This window comes from Dasypus novemcinctus, chromosome 31, assembly GCF_030445035.2.
Source record: "Dasypus novemcinctus isolate mDasNov1 chromosome 31, mDasNov1.1.hap2, whole genome shotgun sequence".
Classification (NCBI taxonomy): domain Eukaryota; kingdom Metazoa; phylum Chordata; class Mammalia; order Cingulata; family Dasypodidae; genus Dasypus; species Dasypus novemcinctus.
Genome location: NC_080703.1, coordinates 26,856,467 through 26,879,540, shown reverse-complemented (window position 1 = coordinate 26,879,540; position 23,074 = coordinate 26,856,467). Strand labels below are relative to the sequence as shown.

Here is a 23,074-nt window from a genome sequence, read left to right as displayed (position 1 = left end):
GGGGATAAGTAAATAAAATAAATCTATTAAAAAAAAAAGCATTGGCATCTCTTGCCTGGGCTTGTTTTGGTCTATATAAAAAAAGAAACCTTCTGAAATAGTTGACCTTGAGAACTTGTGATCTGATCATGATCCTTGAAAAGTTCACAACACTTGAAGAAGTATTTAAAATTTTGGGGAGAAATATAAGGAAATAAACAGGAGGGCAGACAAAAATGCATTTTCAATTATATTTGTTGTGATTTTTATATGTAACAGCAAAAAAAAAAAAAAGATGGAAACATCACACTCGGTAATGAAGACTGACTTTGAAAATTATGGCCCAGTCATAAGGAATTACAATCTCACCATATGGAATATGATACTGGCACGAAATTACATATATTCAATTAAAATTTAATGATGCAAAAATGTTCTGCTTGGGCCTCAATTTCTTTACCTGTAAACTGGAATAACACAATCTGCTTTTCCAATGTCAAAAGATTGGTGTAAAAAATTAAATAAAATCACACATGAAGTATTTGTGGAAATAGGGGGCGGGGGGGGGGGGTGTTTGTTATTACAATTATGCTCATTTGCTATAAAAGTCATTCCAGAACGTGGATTTGAAATACAATCCTTTCTGAGACACAGATGTTTTTTTCCCAAAGTTCTCTGTAGGTTTCCAAGTAAGGTTAAATATTGATGTTAGCATATAGATTATAACCTCTTTGAAATACACAAAATTTTATAAAAATCTATCAATATAAACCAGATAATATATATCTTTATTTTGAGAAATAGCCTTGTGACCATACACACACCAGAGATTCACCAAGTATTTGATGTTCTACATATTCCTTTCCCTGAATATTTTTTTCAGGAGAAGTTACAAGCTTTTGAACCTGTAGCACACTCAAAGACTCTCCCTAAATTTCAAAAAGAGCAATTCTAGTGGCCAATATACCTAAGATGCTTAAGATTAGTGTTAGTCAAAGAGAGCAAATTAAAAACAACATATCATATTGGAAACAAATTTTAAAGAGAGATAACAACCTTTGACGATTAATAATGCTCCCAAATCTACTTTTGTTATGGTGGTATATCCAGAAAAAAATCACTTGTTCTATAGATGGATGGATGGATAGATAGATAGGTAGATAGATAGATAGACATTATAGGTAGATATTATAGAGAGATATATGTTTTGTATCTATGTTTGTATGTCTCTGTATACCATACAAAAACAAGATTACCAAAATGAAGTGAATGGTAAAACAAAATCTATTACAGCAATAGAATGTAATCTGATACAGCTACTTAAAAGAATGAATTATATTTACCTCTATCAAACCATAGGAATGCTCATGATGCATTATTAAAAAATAAAAGCAAAGTAGTAGAAAATGTGGATATTATTCCATTTTTAAAAGAAATTTTAAAAGCAAAAATAATCCTTCTCCACATGTGCATAAGAGCATCGAGTAAGGTATGGAATGATAACATAGTTCATTGTTAATATTTACCTGGGGACAGTAGCAACAGGATGCACTGGGTGGGGAAAGGAGGGAAGAGATTATCGAATCTTTTTTAAATCTCTGCAAAATTTCATAAGTGTGGTTATTTGCATAGATTTTGAAAAAGAAGTTAAAGAAAATAAATGTAAGGCGCAAGTCAAAACAAACTTACATGATCTCTGCCTCTACAAGAGAAGTTTTGTAAGCATACGTTTCCTCACCTTCTCAGGTACAAATGCACAGACAATTGGATAACTCTGAAGCAGAGGCCATAATTTCATTCTGAGGAAGCTTGCACTAAACCAAGATACCCTGAGATTAGGAAAAGCCCATTGAGCTTCCCTGAGGTATCCCCTAACCAATACATGTTTGCTCGGTTCCACTGCAAACAGATCTGTCAGCTCAGCAAGAACTGTGTTTGGGGAATCAACTTTGCATCTCGGGAAATCCTGAGAATGACTCAAGGTTAGAAGGTTCTAGTCATACAGTCAATCATGTGCCTCCTTGAGCCTGCTCAGTCTCCTCATGCAGGTAATGGAGATGTGGAAGTAGATAATTAAGATCCTTCTCTATCTAACATGAACTGCCTTTAGTCTCAGTTGAAATCAGTTCTGTCAAACTGGCTAAAAGCTGCTCCTAGGGAAAAGGTACCCTCAAACAGAACTGAATTATTCCAGTTAAAGCTCTGCTTTTTGCTAACCAGGTAGATCCTGTGTCAGGGTCCAACGTCCCCAAGGCAGTCACACTCAAGCCTGTGAAGCTAGTGTAGCTCCCAACTGAGCTGAGGGTGGAGGTAATTTGGAGGGAGAGGAAAATGCTACTATTTTTAAAATAGCAAAATGCTTGTACAATAGTTCCCAAACTATGCTTCATGGGCATACCCATATTAATAGGTTTTCCACATAAAAGGGTTCCACTGTCAAATAAGGTTGAGCAATGTTAGCCATATCAATTAGATCGACTTTGTCTATAATTAAAAGTACAACTGGCTTGAGTCATAGTACTTTTATTGGGCTGGTTGGATGATGCTTCACATCATGAAAACCAGGCATTTCTTATCACTCCAGTCTGCTTTGCCCAGAGTGTTTAATGAGGTCTCCTGTCTTATTCAGAAGATGTTTCCCACTCCATGTACCACATACTTACATGAAGGGGTTCCATGAAGACAGAGGACTGGACCAAAAGTGCTTTCTCCTCATGCACATACTTATCTCTCTTTAGGGAATAATATTTTCCCTTCATAGAACTCATTTAGTGACTGAAATAGAGTCATGCCCACCCCTCCAAAACTTGCTCACAAAGAGGACTGACTTAGACCTTTTCAGAACATTGCTGCCTAAACAAAATCAAGGTTTGTTGCTAAGGAAGAAGGGACAGGACTTTGGGGAAGTGGTGTCAGAATAGGTAGACAGGCCTCAACTCTCTCACAAACAACAGAGGAAGAGCAAAAAGCTATCCAGAACAAGGCAAAATTCACAAATAGAGGGAGAGTAAACAACACACTTTTCAATAATCAGTGGATCAAAGAAGAAATTGCAAGAGAAATCAGTAAATATCTTGAGATGAATGAAAGTAAGAACACAATATATCAAACTCTATGGAATATAGGAAAGGCAGTGCTGAGAGGGAAATTTATACACTCGATACTTGTTTAAATAGAAAAAAGAGCTAAAATCAAAGAGCTAACTGCACACCTGAGGAACTAGAAAAAGAATAGCAAACTAAAGCCAAAACAAGCAGCAGGAAAGAAATAATAAAGATCAGAGTAGAAATAGAAGAAATTGAGGACAATAAAATAATATAATCAACAAAACTAAAAGTTAATTCTTCAAGAAGAGCAACAAAATTGACAAGCCCTTAGCTAGACTGACAAAGGAAAAAAAGAAGAGAAAATGCAAACATGCAAACAAATTCAGAAATGAGAGGGGAAACATTACCACTGGTCCTGCAGACATAAAGGAGAGCATAAGAAGATAGAATGAATAACTGTACACCAACTAACTAGACAATACAGTTGATATGGACAAACTCCTAGAAATGCACAAACAACCTAAACTGACCCTAGAAGAATTAAAAGACCTCAGCAAAACAATCACGAGTAAAGAGATTGAAACAGTCATCAAAAACCTCCCCAAAATGAAAAGAGCAGATGACTTCACAGGTTACTTCTAAATTCATTCAAAGATGATGTAATACATATCTTGTTCAAGCTCTTCCAAAAATTGAACAGGAAGGAACACTACCAAACTCATTCTATGAAGCCAATATCACCCAACACTAAAACCAAACTATGAAAAAAAAAAATGAGATAAATTTCTCAAATGAATAGAGATGCAAAAATCTTCAACAAAATACTTGCAAACTGAATCCAAAAGCACATTTAAAGAAGTATACACCATGATGAAGTGGGTTTTATCCCAGGTATGCAAGGATGGTTCAACACAAGAAAATCAATTAGTATAATAAACCACACTAATAGATTGACAAAGAAAAACCACATGATCCTCTCGATTGTTGCAGAAAAGGCATTTAACAAAATACAGCATCCTTTCTTGTAGGAATGGAGGGAAGCTTTCTCAACAAGAAAAAGAAATAAAAAGAAATAAAGGCACCCAAATAGGAAAGGAAGAAGTAAAACCTGCTATTTGCTGATGACATGATCCTATATTAAGAAGACCCAAAAAATCCAAAACATCCAAAAATCCAAAATCTACTAGAACTAATGGACAGTTCAGCAAAGTGGTGGGATATAAAATTAATTTTCAAAAATCAGTAGCAAATCTATACACTAATGATGAGCAATCTGAGGCAGAAGTCAGAAAAAAAATTCATAACTAAAAGAATCAAACATTTAGGAATAAATTTAACCACAGATAAAAAGGAGCCATATTCAGAAAACAATAAAACATTGCTTAAAAAAACAAAGAAGGACTTCATAAATGGAAGGAAATTTTGTATTCACAGATTTGAAAATTAAATATCATTAAGATGTCAATTCTACCCCCAAATGATTTACAGATCCAATGTAATCCCAATAAAAATCCCAATAGCCTATTTTGCAGAAATGGAAAAGCCAAGTATCAAATTTATTTGGAAAGGTAAAGGGTTCTGAATAACCAAAAGTATCTTTAAAAAGAAGAATAAAATTGGAAGTCTTACATTTCCTAACTTTAAAGCATATTACTTAGATACAGTGGTAAAAACAGCATGATACTGGCATAAAAACAAACAAATTGACCAAATAGAACTGAACTGAGAATTCAGAAATAGAACCTCACATTTGTGGTTGTGATTTGTGACAAGGCTACCAAGCCCACCCAGCTGGGCCAGGACAGTCAATTCAACAAATGGTCCTGGGAAAACTGGATATCCATATCAGGAAGGAGGGAAGAGGGAGGGAGGGAAGGAGAGAAGGAAAGAGGGAGGGAGGAGACCCCTATCTCACACCTTATACAAAAATTAACTCAAAATGGATTGAAGACCTAAATATAAAAGCTATAACAATAAAACAATAAAACTTACACCCAAAATGCCAGCAATGAAAGAAAAAATAAATGAATAGGGCCTCCTCAAAATGAAGCACTTTTGTTCTTCAAAAGACTTTGTCAAGAAAGTAAAAAGGCACCCTACTCAATGGGAGAAAATATTTGGAAACCGTATATCTGATAAGGGTTTGATAGCAATGTTAAATAAAGAGATCAACAATAAAAAGACGAGCAACCCAATTAAACAATGAACAAAAGACTTGAATAGACATTTCTCCAAAGAGGAAATACAAATGGCAAAAAAAAATACATGAAAAAAATGTCCAACATCACTAGCTACTAGGGAAATGCAGATAAAAACTACAATGAGATACCATTTCTCACCTTATAGAAAGGCCATTATTTAAAAAACAGAAAGCACTGGAGAAGATGTGGAGAATAGGAATGCAAAATGGTGCAGCCCCTGTGGAAGATAGTTTGGCAGTACCTCGAGAAGCTGAATATAGAACTGGCATAAGATGCAGCAATCCCGTTACTAGGAATATATTCAGAAGAACTGAAAGCAAGGATGCAAACTGACATTAGGATACCAATGTTCATAGCAGCAATATTTACAATTGCTAAAATATGGAACCTGCCCAAGTGTCCATCAGCCAATGAATAGATACACAAAATGTGGTATGTACATACAATGGAATACTATTCAGTTTTAAGAAGAAATGAAATCGGGATGCATATGACAACATGGATGAAGCTTGAGGATATTATGTTGAGGACAAATATTGTATTGTCTCACTAATATGAACTAAATATGATGAGTAAACTGAGTAAACTCATGGAGGTAAGAGTCTAGAGTATAGCTTACTCAGAGATCTAATGTGGGTTGAGAATGGGAGTTGATGCTTAATGTATGCAGAATTTCTAATAGGATTCATTGTAAAAGTGTGGAAATGAACAGAGTTGATGGTAACACATTATAGTGAGTAAAACTATCACTGCTGATTTCTAAATGTGATTGTAGCTGAAAGGGGTAATCTGTGGACATAAATATCTATTGAAAGGAGAATAGAGAATAATCTAGGGAATTTAGAACAGTGATTTCATTGGTGGGAGAAGATTGCGGCTAATAGTAAAAATATAAGAATTTTATTCTTTTGCAAAGTATTAAGAATATTGGGATACATGGTAATACTACAACTAACATAATTTATGGGTGGCAGTTAACAGTTATGGTGTAATATTTTGGTAGCATTGGCAAAGAGGATATTATATCAGTCCTAAGGGATGACAATAGGAGTGTATATGAAGGTATGGGAATTTTCCTTTTGGAGTGACAAAAACATTCTAAAATTGACTGAGGTGATGACAATGAGAGCCGTGAGTGTACATATTGAATGGATTGTACAAAACATGGGACTATATAACACCGGAAATTCAGAAGTGGAAGATGGACTGTGGCTAACAGATCAAGCATGAGAACATTCCCTCATGAACTATAACAAATATCCAATACTAATACAGGATGCTAATAATCAAGTGGGTTGCAGGAAAAAAATACATCAAAGATAAGATAAGGGCTATAGTTAGTAGCAATATTTTGACAATTCTCTTTCATAATTTGTAACAAATGTTTCACAACAATGCAAGGTGTTGGTTGCAGGGTGATATATGGGAGCTATGTAACAATGATACGCATTGTAAGTTCACAACTTATTTATACTATACACTTATTGTTTATGCATTTTCATGTATGAATGATATACTTCAATAAATTTTTATTTTTAAAAAAGGAAGAAGAGGTTAAAACAAAGTTAAAAATGTTCTATATCACAGCTTTTTCAGAGCCTTTTATGTGCCAATGGACATTGAATTTCCAAGAGAGAAAAAAATAGAGTAGTTAGCATTTCCCAAACATACTTGAACATGGAACTATTTTTTTAAAGAACATCTGTTAATATCTTCTGGAAGTCTATTGTTGCACAGAGCATAGTTCCAGAATTGCTGGTTAAAAAGTGCCTCATCTGTAGGGCACCTTATACTCTTCTTGAATAAATGGTTAAATGAAATGATTTCCTGGAGAACAGTTCATATAGGGTCTGGGTCACTTCTGTCGATAGTGAAGGAATGATTTGTTCCTTAAAATTTATCTTTTCAATATATCCATGTTTTTTAAAAAAAACTATATTCACATGGTAGAAATTGAAAAAAAAAAAAAAGAACATTCATTTTGGGAACATAATGCAAGAACCGTAAACCCTTCTACTAAAAGGCATCTAGGTAAATGAACTCAAAAAGCAGCAATAGTTTCACAAAACTCATCATTGTCTTCTCCACTAAGCTTGGAAAGACAAGAAAGGGGAGAAAAAACAAAACACATATTAGCAAGAGTGTTCCCCAATCGTATTGGGTAAAAACTTAGACTGAGATTCTGAAGTGTATATTTAGGATAATCTTGTTCCTACACACTTCCCCTTCCTTTGCTTACAGATATGCTTCCAATGTCAGGGTCCTGAAATTCTCTGATTCCTTATCTGAGTCCATTTAATTTTTGCAGCCTTCCCTTGTCCTTTTATGAGACTTTTTTTTTTCCTTTCTGAAACTAGCCTTTCCCATCCCTTCTTCGAGCCACCATGCAAGCAGAGTGTCCTTGGATCTCTTGGCCCTGGTTCCTTGTCCAGCCTCATTTCGTCATTTGAAATTTCTTCTGATGCCCTGAGGAGCCTCTCAGAACTCCTGAATTTTTCCATCTACTTTCTGCACACTGCAAACCTCGGAACGTATCGCATGACTTGTGTGAGTCATCATAGTCACCCACGTGCTACATGCTACTGCAACTGTGACTTTTTCAAAAAATTGCCAGTATAAAGAAAAAAATGAAAAGACTGGTCCTTGGAGGATTGCTTCTAGATTCTCTTCCCTCTGTCAAACAGAGAAATACACTAGCACAAAAGTGCCATTGTATAGCTACTCTCCTTTCTATACTGATAGCGGTAAGTCGCCCACCATCTCGGCAAGCCAATGAACTGGTTCCATCAGACAGACTGCAGGAATTGTGTGTCAAGGGATTAGATAAATAATACTCTGGGGACTGCACAAAGTAACAGAATGGGAGTTCCTGAGCTGGTTGCTGTTGTTGAAAATGCTTCCACACAGAACTCTTCTAGGCCTGCTTTAAAAATGACCCCTAAGTGAATATCCATTTAACCCGGGTGCCATGACAGGTCTAGAAAGCGCTCGCAGCAGCAGGCAGCCCTGGGTGTTATAAAACATTTTTTATTTTCTTAGGCAGCTTTCAGAGATGCACAATCACCTGCCTTGCCCCAGAGGTGGTGGTTTTAAATCTCAGTCTTCTGGGTTTCAATTATGCTTAATAATCACCTGATGTTGCTTTAAGCTCCCAGTGTCACTGCTTTTCAAACAACCGAAGGAGGAAGCGACTTTTTACTCATTAATATTTGAGAGAAATGTTCTTTTCTCAATTGGAATGACGAGGGTCAAATGGAAATCAGGAAAAGCCTTTGAGATCTTCTTGGCACTAATTTTTTCCTTCTCACTGGATTTCTGACAATCTATAAAATAAAATCATCATCCTCTTACATGGATCTGTTCTTACTTTCCCATGAGAAGAGGGAGCGAGCTATCTGATCAGAGTGACAGCAATCCATTGGCCCATCAAAATCTGGTACTTACATCTCAAGGTCAATTACACATTTCAAAATTAAGCTCCATAGAGTTTCAAGAACAAGGACACATTTTATCTATGGAATCAGTGCAATCCTCACTGCAATATGACAGAGGGGAAAAGAGTTGCCCAGCTTTTTGAGCATTTTAGAGAACTGGCATAGGTACTAGGGAAGTGAATATCATAGCTGCATCAGACTGCCAGTAATCATGTACACCCCAAATAGTAACAATCATTATGTGCAGCTTGGCTAGCCCTGTTGCTTACTTAAGGAAACTATACTTCCTGGAAACAAAACAATGTCACTCTGATTTCAAAATTATGCCAGGTAGAGCCTTCTGGCCATAGAAGAGAATTATTTTTATTCAGTAAATTCTGGAGCAAGTAACTGTGGGTCAGCAGGCTTGATGTGAAGTGATGCTTTAATTCTCATCAGCCAGTGCTTTGAACTGATTATGTTGCCTCACATAATCAGTGGTGGTGTAGATCCAGATTATAGTGGCTAGGTAAAAGCTGATTGTTAAATACTCAGGAAGTCTGCAAGCTGCAACTGTTAGCAGCTTGCAGTTGGCTCTGATGGGAGGATTTACACCATGGAAATGGGCAGGCTTTACAAATTGGGCGCTGGTCTTTTTCTTCCTCCTGAGAGGCTGTTTACCAGCACAACACTGCACTAAGGCTCAAAGAAACAGAAGAAAATACCAGAATTCAGAGAACGCTCTTTCTTGAAGAACAGAACCACAAACCAATCAGTCACTCTGAAAAGAAATAAAATCATGGACATAAAGCAGTTCTGCTGCTAATGACTGGCTGTAATTCTTAATCCTAAAGACACTCTCTCCAAGTTTATAATTTCACATTCATTACAAGGGACATGACTTAAACACTCTGCCCTTTTGCTCGACACTAGTCAAGGGAGAACAGGATGGCTTTTGCCCAGCCCGGAGATAGCAGGCTATATATCAAAAGTGCGGACAGTTAAGACGAGGCGATTTATATGAGGAACAGTATGAAAGAAGAAGGATTATTTTTTCAACTATTTAAATACAGGTCACAGAGTCGGCAGTGATGCTCACTGAAATGTTAATTCAATTCAATTGAACTTGACAAACATTTATAAACAATGTGCTTGTTGAATTGAATTGAAATGTTAACATTTACCCTCCAGTGACACTTCTCTGCAAAACTTAGCAAGTATCCTTAGACGATAAACTAAATTCATCCTGAGATGAATGTTAACTTGATAATAAATACGGTCATCAAATATTTATATCTAGCCTTATTTCAAGACACCTGCCATTGAATTCCTTAGCAGCTTTCACAATGAAATAAGGCAGAGATTCTACCACATTTTAATAGCATAAGGAAATGCATAAAAGGGAATATAGTTCTCTGGACTTTTATTTTCATTTAACAGACAACTAGAAATATTTATGGTATGCAGTTTCCTTTTCCTTTACCACTAGATAGATATCACCCTACTTCCAGCAAAAGAAAACTGCTCACCCCATTTCAGTATATAAGCATTAGGAGGAACTGACACTTTCCTCTGCATCAGAGAGAGCATATGACTCAGGCATAACCAATTAAAGCATCTCATTTCCCTGGCAACAGTGACTGATTCAGAAATGGACATTTGCCTCATTTAGAAATAATTAAACTTTCCTTGGGACTATTGGGAGAGTATTACTCTCTCCTTTTGTCATGACTTGAACCTGAGAGGATACAGATCTGATATTCCTGGTAGCCACAAAGGAAATGTGAGAATAAACCCAAGGTGAAGGACAGAATTGCTGAAAGTTGGGGCAAGATTGGGACTAATGACACTGTTTAAGTCCCTGACCAAGCTAATCCAGAAGTCATCACTACCTTGGTCTTTAAGTAATAAGAGGCAATACATTCCTTTTTTCATCTTCTACTACCTCGAGTTGGGGTTTCTGTTGCTTACCACCAAAAGATTCCTGATACACTATTCACAGATTTTTTTCAATCTACTTATCATACTATCATCACCAGAAGTGCTGATTTCTAAAGTCTTCTGAAAGTGCCAAAGCCAGCTCTGACACTTACTCTGAATTTCAAAATTCCTTAAGAATGGTGCTTCAAATACATAAAAACTTCTAATGAACCAGAAACATTGTAATCGCTAGGTCTTTGAATTGTTTCTCATCAGATAAATCTCTTGGCAAAACTGATCCAATTCATGGCCAAGTCATTTTGAGCAAGATCCTGAAGGCCGCTTCAGGTTGGATAAGTTCCTAAATTCCTAGAGTATAGCTGATTTAAATATTGACCCCCGTTCTTCACCTCTTCTTATCCCCAAGCTCTTTGCTATGTCACTTTGTAGATCACTTGGCAAAAAAAGGCAGATATTACTTCCAGTCCCCTGACACTGGGTTGGGCTATGTGACTTGCTTTGGCCAGTGAGACATTAGTGGGTACTCAGTCTTTTAAAGTGGACAGCATAATTGAGCTTGCCCTCATGGGCCTCTGGCATCACCATCAGAAGAACATGTCCTGGCCAGCTGGCTGGTCGAAGGAACATGAAGGACATGTAGAGTCAACCTGAACCCCAGCCACCACACTACGAGGTAAAGCCAACCTGCAGATCCCCAAGAATAAGTAACTTCTGCTTTAAAATAAAAATTGGCTTTCATTCAGTTTGCTGCATTGCACTATTATGGCAAAAATTGAGTGATACAGCCCTTATCTTATTTCTAAGAGCCCTTAGAAAAACATCCTATAGCCATTCACTCCCATACCACTCCACTTCCAATGCAGAAAGAAGAAGTTATCATGAATCTGTGAGGAGACAGTTCACGTTTTGGCAAGTGAGGTGTAAGCAGGGAGAGTAAAGGAAAGAGTATTCAAGCAAAGAATCTCAGCTCTTATGCCCATGGTAGGGAAGCAGGCGGAATAACTCATAATGAACTAATATAACTTACTTACAGAGCATGCTCTGTGCCAGCAAGTTTACATAGATTAATTCATTTGATCCTCACAATAATTTTTTGTGCTAGATGCCATGTTTATATATCCATTTTACAGTGATGAAACAAGTAAAGAGAAGTTAAAGAACTTGCCCAAGTCACAAAGCTTGTAAAGGCAGAGCTAGGTTTAAATCCAGGTCATCTGCACCTCTCTGCTATAATAAAATAGGCTAGATAAAAATCAGAAAGGAATGATGGGGTCAGTGGTCCTTGGAATGACCAGGCATTTTCCTTTTCAGCTGATGATTGCCATATGGAAAATGAGAGATTTCTGATCTTACATGTAAAGCCAAAATTACAGATTTTTTTAGAAGTCTCTTCAGTTTTAAATATTTTAAATGTTGAAATATTTTATTTTTTTCAGCACCATGAAAGCTAATCCTATGCAATGCAGACTCTACAAAGCACATTAACTGACTCAATCCAAGTTCAACAGCATAGTCCTGTTCAAATGGCAGGCATCCCAGCATTTATATCTTGACAGCTTTTCTAACGTCTTTTAATGTGGTGTCAACAACTTTGTTTCTAAAGTTACTCAAGGCGAGCACACATGGAGCTTCCACATTACCCTTCTACATGGCCCCACATTCTACCCTCCTGTCTCACAGATGTGCTTTCAGGTCCTTAAAGTCACTGTGATGCCTCTTGTAACTGGAGACCTGGGCCTCAATCATTTTCTCCTTTTTCCTTCACTAGGTCCAAGAAGCCTCTGCCAATGTTCACCAAGAATGGGGAAGTGGTTGTGACTAAACTGATAGGGTGTCCGCCTACCATATGGAGGGTCCAGGGTTCAAACCCAGGGCCTCCTGACCCATGTGGTGAGCTGGCCCACACGCCGCACTGATGCACACAAGGAGTGCCGTGCCACACAGGGGTGTCCCCCGCATAGGGGAGCCCCACGTGCAAGGAGAGCTGCCGCATGGGAAAAAAGCACAGCCCACCCAGGAGTGGCGCCGCACACACAGAGAGCTGACGCAGCAAGATGACGCAACAAAAAGAGACACAGATTCCCTAGTTCCACTGACAAGAATACAAGTGGACACAGAAAAACACACAGTGAATGGACATAGAGAGCAGACAACGGGGGGGGGGGGGGGAGGAAGAGAAATAAATAAAAAATAAATCTTTAAAAAAACAAAGAACGAACTAGAGGACCTTCCTGAGTGCTCCGAGAAGTTCACCTGTACTTTTGTCTACTATCTTACCTAATGTATCTCTCATAGGGTAGGATCCCTGAAGGCATGGGATAGGACTGCTTTAGTCACACTCCCTAACACATAGTAGGTACGAAAAAATGTTTGCTGGGTGAAAGAAGGCATGCACAAACCTTAGAACATGTGCAGACTTTGCAAATGTTATTTCGTTGAGTTTTTCCACCTCGGACAGACACGGACACACAGACAGACAGACAGACATGGACACACACACAGACAGCTACCTAGATAAAGCCAGAGCGCGATTAACTCTTTCTTCAAGGCCCAGTGTGCCCAGGGCCTTCCAGGTCATCCAGAACTTGAACGCATCCGGTCTCCTGCTGCACTGGATAGACTTGTCTCCTGTGTCATAGCTGACGTCATAGAACTTATCCTGCTGGAAAAGGTAAGATGCTTTGGCAGAGTAGCATTTCTTAAGAAGGTCCTTTGGAAAAGAAAACAAAAAAGAAGAATGATGACAGGACATCCCATTTTTAGAACACGCTGGTTTTTTAACACACACACATGCACAAACACAACCTGTATGATACTCTACTTTGTATGAAAGTTATGTCTCATTCTATAATTGTCCAGTGCCAGAAGATATAGCTGTGTCTTAACTTTGAGACACAGATTACCCATTGTCTTTCTGAGTTGAGAATTCTAGAAATCATCTTTACAATTTCACTGATAAGTATTGAGAAGCTTGTGGTCATCATGCCATCATCTGTATAATGTCTAGGTAGGCCAGTTTCTCAAGATGACCAAATCTATCTGTTAACCCACTCAAAGCTCCATGTTGGAACAACAACAAAGAAAAACTAACATTATACATGTTTTACACATTTTCACAGACAAAAAACTAGGCTTTCAACTCATATCCATATTGAAAAGGCTAGAAGTGACAGTAACCCAGAGATAAAAACCAGATGAAGGTTCTATGGAAGAGGTAAACAAAATCCAACATGTTTTTATCACCACAAAACATCAGCTTCCATCCCAAAGGTTCTTGTGAGTAGGTCTCTTGTTGATTTTATTTGCAACCAAATTCAATTTGCATTTACTGACTATTTCTTGCAAAGAAGTAGGCAATGGTTTGGCAATTTACCCTATCACCATCATACAGTCTTGACCTCATATTATGAGACTGTAAGCCATGCTACCTTCAATATAATCTGGTTTGACAAAAACCCAGATTTCTTAACCTGTCAGTCACAGTCCCTATAATTCCCTGAATATCTTCATTCCCAGAAAATACTCATTAGAATCCTCTGCTCCCCCAATGAAACCAAGGTCCTCAATTTCTCTTAACCACTAGATCATGCCCCATTTATATCTCTGCTCACACCACTTGCTTGATCTTTTCTCTTTTTAATATTTATTTCACATTTGACACAGTTAAAGGAATAATGCATAATATTTATAAATTCTGAAGTTTAACAACAAACTGAACTTCCTTCCCTCTATCTAGGTTCCATCTCAAGTTTGGCCTCCTCTTCAGTTTCCTTATCTGCCCATCCATAGGGCTCACTTCTCGATATTTGGCTGCATTTATTGGCCTTACTCCCATATTATATCCACTCAGGCAGTCAGCACATATTCTCTCCTTGTGTGGCCAAGCAGTCTCTTGAGAGAGGCTCCTGCCCCACCCATCTGCAAGTCACAGAGTCTGACACTGCACTGGGCACAGAGGACCTTCTCTAAGCACTCAGGATGATGCCATCACTCCCCAAACACTGACTTCTTTCACGGCTCACTGGCATAGAGTATGAAGAGAATAAACACAGACACGTGAGCTTTTCATTTGGTGTATCTTCCAAACCTTAACAAGGCAAACTATCAGTGTTGTACAGCAAACTACAGAGAACTCCCTAGTAGTCACAGGGGCCCTAGATAAAGCCCCTTGCTGATCAGAAAATGCATTAACTGTGCTTCATTTGGTTGATCAACCAGAATAAAATAAAATTGGAAGGTATTGCTTTCCAAGTGAAAGCATACATTTGCTGTCTCAATAGCAATACACATTTAGATCCAGATACTGTCCTTTATCAAAAAGCATGATGTTTTATGATGAAAAAATTATACACCAGACTTAATCAAGAATTCCAAATTCCTACACATCTAGTATATACAATAAACTCATTATAAAATAATAATTTAATGAATACTAATAAGTCTTCAGTGAGATTCTGATGGATATTATTGGTAGACATTGAGGGAAGGAGTAGATTGCTTTGGCCTGAAAATGAAGGTAGTAAAATACCCTTACTCTTAAATATTTACTTTGGTTCCACCAGAATTCTCTCTGCTCTGATCACAGCTGCCACCTCTGCTTCTCCCTACCCTCAAAGGTCAGCAAATGTGGCTATTGTTTCTATAGCAACTACAGCATGGCCATATATTGTAAGATTAAAACACCAATGCATGTATTGTAAGGACAAAGCATATGCATGCATTCACACCACAAGCATATACACACTGGGACTTGCCTCATAATTAAAAATTTACTTTCATCAGCCTTCATTATAAATTTATTTTCCTCAACACTAAAAGTTCCCCAAAGCAAATGAACTTTGAACATGTTTTAGGAAAGTTGCCCTGGCTTTTGCTGGTGATTGAAAGGAAGAGGAGGCCCATCCATTATCAGAAGACAAATTGCATCATCATAGGCAAATGGAGAAGAGGAAAGTCAGGAAAGCATATAGCAGAATGAGTGATTGTCCTACAGGAGTGACATTGTTAATTTTGTTGCACTGAAAACATCCTCCTGCTTTGGGAATATTTTATAACGAACAACAGGAGGCATGGGAATTACTATATTGAAAATAAATGAAAACTTTTCCTCCAAAGTTCCTGCTTTGCATTTCAGTTTCTATCTTTGTGTTAAAATGGATGAGGTGTCCTTTAGTTTTAAGATGCACATCAACTAAGAGAAGATGTTCAGATTTCCAGAGAAAACACATCTTAGAATACATGTGGTAAAAGTTGACATTTTTAAAAAAAAACTATTATTGTGCTATTAAAGAGAGGGATCATGTTTATCTTATTCATCTTTATACCCTTAATCCTAACAGGACAATAAATAATGGTAATATGAATTCCAGTGAAAAGATTCTAATGAGAATAGCAATCGCTTTATGTTGTGATATCAACTCAAACTGTTCTTCGGGATTAGTAAACATTGTACTAGGACTCTCACAGTGGCAAGTGAAAGAAATGCAATCATATTACTTTAAGCACAAAGGAATTCTTTATAGGTTCATATATTTTAAAAATCCAGGCATATGTAAATTTCAGTCACAGCTGGATCCAGGACTAAATTATAAAAATCTTTGGGAATTGGTCTTTTCTTTTTGTTCTATTTTTTGGTATTGGCCTCACTCCCAAGGAAGAAGCTGCTACCACCCATACTGCTGGTAGGGGCTCTGGGAACTTGACATCCTGGTGGGCCCTGTGATCATGGAGGCAGGCGCTGTTTGGAGGGAGATGGGAAAGGGAGAGGAGAGAGCCTCTACCAGTGATGCTACCCAAGCAAAGACAGAGCTTTGACCTTCCTACCTCGCTTTCTCTCTAAATCATCTATTGGTCAAGCCTAACAGGTAACCATTTGGCAAGGGAGCCTGGGAAATGTGGTTTTTCTGGGTCAAGCTCTCCTTGAACAAAGCAGGGGAATGTTGAAGAATGGATTGTACAGCAAACAAGCAAAGGACAAGCATGCTAAATGAGTACCAATACCAGAACTTCCACTTTCTTTATTTTTGGCAATACCTAGAATAGTGCCTAGAACATAATAATAATGACCAGAGCTAACATTTATTGTGTTCTTACTATGTGCCAGGCCCTATGTATGTATGAACTCATTTAATTCTCACAACAACTCAGTGAGATGTGTTCTATTTCCATCAATTCCCTTGCACCAATCAGGAAAGTGCAACACAAAGGGGTTCAGTTATTTATCCAAGGTCCTGTAGCTCCCCCATAGTAGGACTGGGTTTCAAATCAAGGCTGTTTGGCTTCAGAGCCTCAACTCATATGCCATTATGCTCTACTGTCTCTATAACAGGAACTTAATAAATACATGTAGAGGAATGTACTCCATAAAACTCACTAAGAGTTCTTGAAGAGATTGGTGAAAAGGTAAATGGCAGTAAAGAACACATCAAACAAGAGATCAAAACAACTGAGATCCTCTTTCGTGCCCTTCTCCTGTTCCTGTAAATATGACTCTGTTCTTACCAGTGCAAATATCTTGTTTATAAAGCATGTTAGATTTTTCTAAGTACTTATGAATCCAGTGACATTTAAGGATATCACTAAAACACGTGATGTATCAGTAGGTTGCATAGTCTCCTTATCAAGATCAGCTAAGCCATCTTTCATTTCCACAGGCCAGGCCAGATTCTGCAGTTTCTTTAACAAGAGTCTATGACCACACAGACCTATTTTAAGTCAGGTCTCTGTATGCCACAAAGATATTTATAATCTCCTCACTCTTTCAATCATGTTTTTCAATCTATTGCTCAAAAGCTACCAAAAACCTCTTCCCATATGGTTTTGCCCATATTCTGTCCAGTCAACATTATTTATATGCAGAAAATTTTTCAAATTACATACATTAGGAAATAGGTATATTAATCATCTTTGTACTCATCAATTCATTCCAAAATTATTTATTAAGGACCTATTATACAACAAGCCCTATACTGCCAGGAGCCTGGGCATATAACTCCAATGCCATGGAGGGATTTAGCATCTAGGTTTATATTTGCCTAGACTGAAGAATGAATTGCCTTGTTTGAATGCACAAAATCAAATTTAGGCTGTGACTAGCAGAAAGGCTTGGTTGTCATGTTGAATATAAAAGTGAAATTTAAAATGATTATGCCATCTGATATTGGCTTTATTTTTATTGAAAAAAACTTTCTGAGTGCCTTGGTATATAAGCCAAACGTTGTGCTAGGCACTGGTGATATAATAGTAAATAAGAAAGTCACAACCCCAAGAAATTTATAAAGGGGTTAGGGACAGAAAAATAGGCAATTACAATGCAGTGCAAAAATAGGGCAAAGTACAAGATGCTATGGAGCACAAAGTCGGGTCATGTTTCACAAATATGGAGACGTTAGGGCTCTCCAAAGAAGCAATGTGTCAGCTGAGTGCTGAAAGATGAGGAGCAACTTAATTAATTCAAAATGACTGGAGCAATTAATGAAGTAGGGCATAGCTAGAGAGTGAAGGTTGGAAAGGCAAAGAGTAGCCAAGTTACCAGGGATCTTAAATGCCATGTAAGAATGTTCATCATGGAATTTTCACAAGCTCCTACAGAGAGTATCACTTAAACTTCATTACTCATCTGAGAGAATAAAGTGAAAAACCAGCGGCTGCGGATTCTGCTTTTGATTTCGTTACTTGGTGTCAGAGCTCAAGGCAATTCACTTGACATTTGGGCTTCATTTTTCTCATTGACCTAATGGAGATAATGATACTTGCTCTTCCTGCCATACAGGAAAACTGTGGACATCTAGTGAAATAATGTAAACTAAGAACAACCTCTCAGTCTTTGGCTATAACCTTGTCACCACCCATTTGTCCTTTGGTTTACTTCTCTCCCCGGACAAGTTGTAGAACAGGCTGCCAGCTCTAGCCTTCCTCACTGTGTATGAAGGGAGCATATTGCAACCACTCATCCATCATCTCTTTCGACAAGATATATCTGCCAGTAACTCTGTAGAAGTAGACCAAGTTATAGATATTAGATGAAGAACATTACAAGAATTCTTAGAGCAATAAAAGTTATCCATGGTCTTCATCCTTCAAATGGCAGTAGGCCTGCCCTTGCTTAAGCTCTTCTACTTGAAGGACTTAGATGTTGTAGGCCCTTACAAGATGTTGAGGGTTGAATGGAAGACACAAAAGGCAGAGTGTGAAATAAATATAGGCCAGGGCATACATTGGGTACTAAGGGGGCATCAAATGGCCAGGTGCTGACTTATCTACCTTCAGGTTCCTTACACAGAGTGCGGAAAACAGATATGTAGACTTACTGCTGAATGGTTGATGTGGGGTGGCAGGAAGAGAGTAAGTAGAGTATGATAATGTTAGCACTATTTCCCCCAGACGGAAGCAAGCCAGACTGAACCATGGGAAAGATCTGTATCTTAGGATGAGCCATGAATAGCCTGCCTTCAAAAGAGAAGGGTAGGGAAGGGAAAAGGACAATGTGATGATGTCATTTCAAAGTGTGATTTCAAGTGCTAAAACACAGGTCAGCCCAAGGCATTTGTTTATATAGGTGTGCTAGAGGAAAACTCACAGACCATGTGGTTTCTCCTCCAAGACATCAAAACTCTTGCACTAACACACTACCTTTAGGAGTTTGTTTTTCCACCCATGAACTAGAACACTTTCCAAGTCCTTATGGCAGGCATGAGAGCTGGTCATCAAAATCATTTGCAAGAACAAACAATAAACAGAAGAAAAAATAAATAAAACCAATAATAAAAATAAAAATAAATCATTTGCAATCTCAAAATCTTTGAATTATCTTCATCTCATTCTACTGGCTCAGTTCCTCAGTATGATTTCCATCTGGCTAACCCAATCTTGAAGTTTTCAACTTATGAGGGGGTATGCATTTCATACATCTCACTCTGCTTTAGTATCTGTTCACTTACCAATTATTGTAAGCCTACCATCAGCTTCAAAGCAGTCAGGCCTCAATTTTCTCAGCCTCTACTCACAGTATTTCTTCCTTGTGTTCATTTGTAATCCAAAGCAGGTATATTTTCATCTGTGAATTATTCAGAAAGACATCTTCCATTTTTCTCACAGCGTTTCTTTGATCCATCTTTTTCAGGGATTTATTTATTTAATTCATTTTCTTTCTGTTGTAGCTTTTTCATTCTCTGATGGAGGAGAAAATTGTTAAAATCATCTGGTGTTGCATCCAGTTTGAGAGAAAGCTGCTTATTTTTGATGAATGGCCACAGTTTTCCTTTTCACTTGCCACCAAATTTGAGTTCTTATATGGCATCTCCTTTGGAATCTGAAAGGCTAGTTTCAGACATGTTGTGCTTCACTGACTGCTTTGTGGCTCCCAGAATTTCACACTCTGACTTATAGGTTTCTATTTCCAACTCTGAATCATTTTTTGATTGACTGATGCAACTCTTTTTCCTATTCCATTCAAGCATTTTCTAATCATAGGTACCAGCTCTGAACATGGATCACCCTCTGAGTGTGTCTTCAACTGATTCTCCAAATGCACCCCCCACCTTTCCCTCATCACTTGCATTTCCTAAAAGATGTTAGGTGCCATGTTCGCTGATATTTATGGTGCTTGTGCTTGAATTTCTAAAGAACTGATGAGTAGTCTGCTTTGCTCTCTTCTGCCACGTGGTAACATAATTTGAACTTGTTGGGAACCCATGTGGCTCAATGGTTGAGTGCCGGCTTCCCACGTAAGAGGTCTTGGGTTCAATTTGCAAATAAAGGTTGAAATTCTTGTCCTGCCTTTTCAAGGGACCCCTTTGGAAAGTTCATAAAGGTCTCCATTTTCTCAAAATACTGCTTTGTTCTCAGCCCTCTGTGCAAACTGGTTCAATGATCTGCCCTACCCAAGCTGTTTCCAGGAAGTTCCTAGATGCTGTTTGTTAGTTTTCCCAAACACACAAAAAGAAGATTTCCACTCCTCTTTCAGTTAGTTTACACAATGCTTTAAGCTCCACAGTAATCTGTGAAAGCATGTTCTTTGAGAGAACTTCATCATTTCATCCATGTGCTCTGAAAGGCAAGTTTTGCAGGATATATGCTTGTATTTGTCTTCTCCCTTGGGCTCCAAGATGATATTCTTTCCACAAGTCCTAAATTGCTTCACAAAGCATTTGATGCATTTTTTCAAAATCACCAATTCCCCACAGGCATACTGCTTCAAGTTATCAAACACTTCCGGGTCACGCACTGAGCATGAGCGGCGGCACCTCAGACCCCTGTCCTGGCTTTCCCCGAGCTGAGAGGGGTGCAGTCCTCTCCTGTCCACAGCCTCCTCCGGCCGGCCTCCCCCTCACCCCTGCACCCCACTCGCTGCTCTTCCTCCCTGTAGTGCCGCAGCAGCCCCCCGCAAACAGGCCCTTGTCCAGAGCAGCCCCTCTGCGCATGCGCCGTTGCCGAGCCCTGCTGGTAAAGAGGTTGGCGCGCCTGCGCCCTCAGAGGGCCGGAAGGGCGGGGCCAGTAACTCGCGTCCTTCCTGTCAGGTAAGCTGCTCCCGGATGACAGGGGAGCAGAACCATCTGTCTTATCATTTGTGAAAACCACTGACTGTCCTGAAATATTTGAGTCCTTTGTGTTAACCTCAAGACTACCCTTCTCTTTCCAAAAGGCCTCCTGGGAAATTCCAGAAAGTCAACTTATATTCCTGGTCTGCAGACCTGATGGGGATTTTCCGAGAACTGATACAGTAGTTTAGCACAAGACCTGAGAGCCCATATTTTGTCCTGAAATCTTCCTTAAATACCCCTAACGAAGGGTTAGAATAAGCTGATTTGGAAATCAGGAGACTGAGCTAAAAGATATTTTAAGAAATGCAACTTAATAATTTTAAACAGTGACACTGCCTACAGGAGAGAGGAAAGTTGGGCTCAGTGTCTTAGAGAATGTGTAAGTGCTTCTATAAATAGTTAAAAAACATTTGATAGTGCAGAGATCACTTGGCAAAACCTCTGCATGCCCTACATGCATTTAAAAATAGTTCCATTGGGCTTGGCTGTCTGAGGACAGATGGAGATTTTCTGATTTTCCCTAGCTGCTATCAGCATGCCTTATCTGTTAAAGATCATCCAAAACAGGATTTCTCAAACTTTGACTGCAGCCCACAGTAAGAACTTATTTTCAAATAGTATTCACCTTAAAGGCATGAATCTGAAACAAAAGTTTCTTGGATAGTACCCATCATAATTCCATATAATTCCATATAATGCATACTAATATATTCTGCTCCATTCTAATCTCTTCATTAAAAGGGAAAAATATAAAGCTGGTGTGAATGACAATTGATAGAATAACTTAAAACCAATTAGTATGGGGGTCTCAGCCCTGGAGAAGAATTTTAAAGAATACCAATGCAGGACCATGACTCCAGGTAAGTCAAACTCTGGTGTGGAGGAGGGACCATGTCACTTTTTCTTAAAGCTCACCAAGTGATCCTAATGTGTCACCAGGACTGAAAACCATTGGTAGAAATTTCAGTTGGTGTTGCATGAGTGTTAAAACTAGGTAAGTCTGAAGTGCTGTTGTTATGACAATGTATAGAATCAGGGTCATTAAATGACTTCTTTTTATGCTGTTAGTGTCTATTATCTAAGTTTTATTTGTGTGTGACTACAAGTGGAGAATGTCTTCATTCTAAGCACTAAGAGAATATGGATTAGATATGGATAAAGAGAAAATCAGAGAAAAAAATAGTACAAGCTATGAAACACGTACTCATGGGTTGTGGCATGGATCTGATGCGTGAACAAACAGGAAAACACAGGAATCCTCATTTATTCAGTTTTCTGTCTTGCTATGTTTTTGTGATATGAAACAAATTGGACAAAGCACCATTTGTTTCAGCAAGCTGAATCACATCAGTATGGATATATGGAAACTTTGCTCACTAAATTCTGATGGAGAAGAGTGCTCTTTGCTCTCTCTGCATTTTTCCAATTCTGAGTTTCTATGATGCTATCTGTTATTGATTTATTTATATTCTACTTTGTTGCAAAAAGAGATTTAAGGCAGTTGGTAGAAATATAAAAGGGCAGGATTAGGAGGAAAAGGGGGGATGGGGAGGAAAGGTGAAGGAGGAGGTAGAAGAGGTGGGGAGGTGTGGGAGGGTAAAGGAAGAGAAGGAGGAAGAGAATGAGGAAGGAGAAAATAGGTGAAGTCAAGGCCAAGAGAAAGTATGGTTGCACACAAAAGGCATGCTGGAGAGGGGAGAAAGTGGTTAGATTGTTTGCCATTTTCCTGGAGTACACCTGGCAGGTACAGCAAAAACATCCAGTCATTTGCTACTGCTGAATGTGGGTCTTTGCTGTGTAACTTGGGACTACATCACTTTGCCTCATCATATCACATTTTCATTCATCTGTAAATTGAGGATAATGATGCTGCACTGCAGCCCACCTCCTGCAGATGCTTTGCCTATTCGTGGCATAAGGCTTTAGTGAATGTTTGGGGAAAATTATTTATT

At 38.4% G+C, this 23,074-nt stretch overlaps 1 protein-coding gene across 3 annotated transcripts in view; it reads right to left on the bottom strand.

Annotated features, from left to right (window-relative positions):
- Positions 1 to 23,074, bottom strand: part of GADL1 (glutamate decarboxylase like 1) — a 179,658-nt gene that overhangs the window by 70,209 nt on the left and 86,375 nt on the right. For all 3 annotated transcript variants that reach the window (XM_004470877.4, XM_071212843.1, XM_058290584.2), the window contains one exon: positions 13,092 to 13,291. In XM_004470877.4, the coding sequence (XP_004470934.1) occupies positions 13,092 to 13,291 (200 nt within the window). The remainder of the gene's footprint in view (positions 1 to 13,091; positions 13,292 to 23,074) is intronic.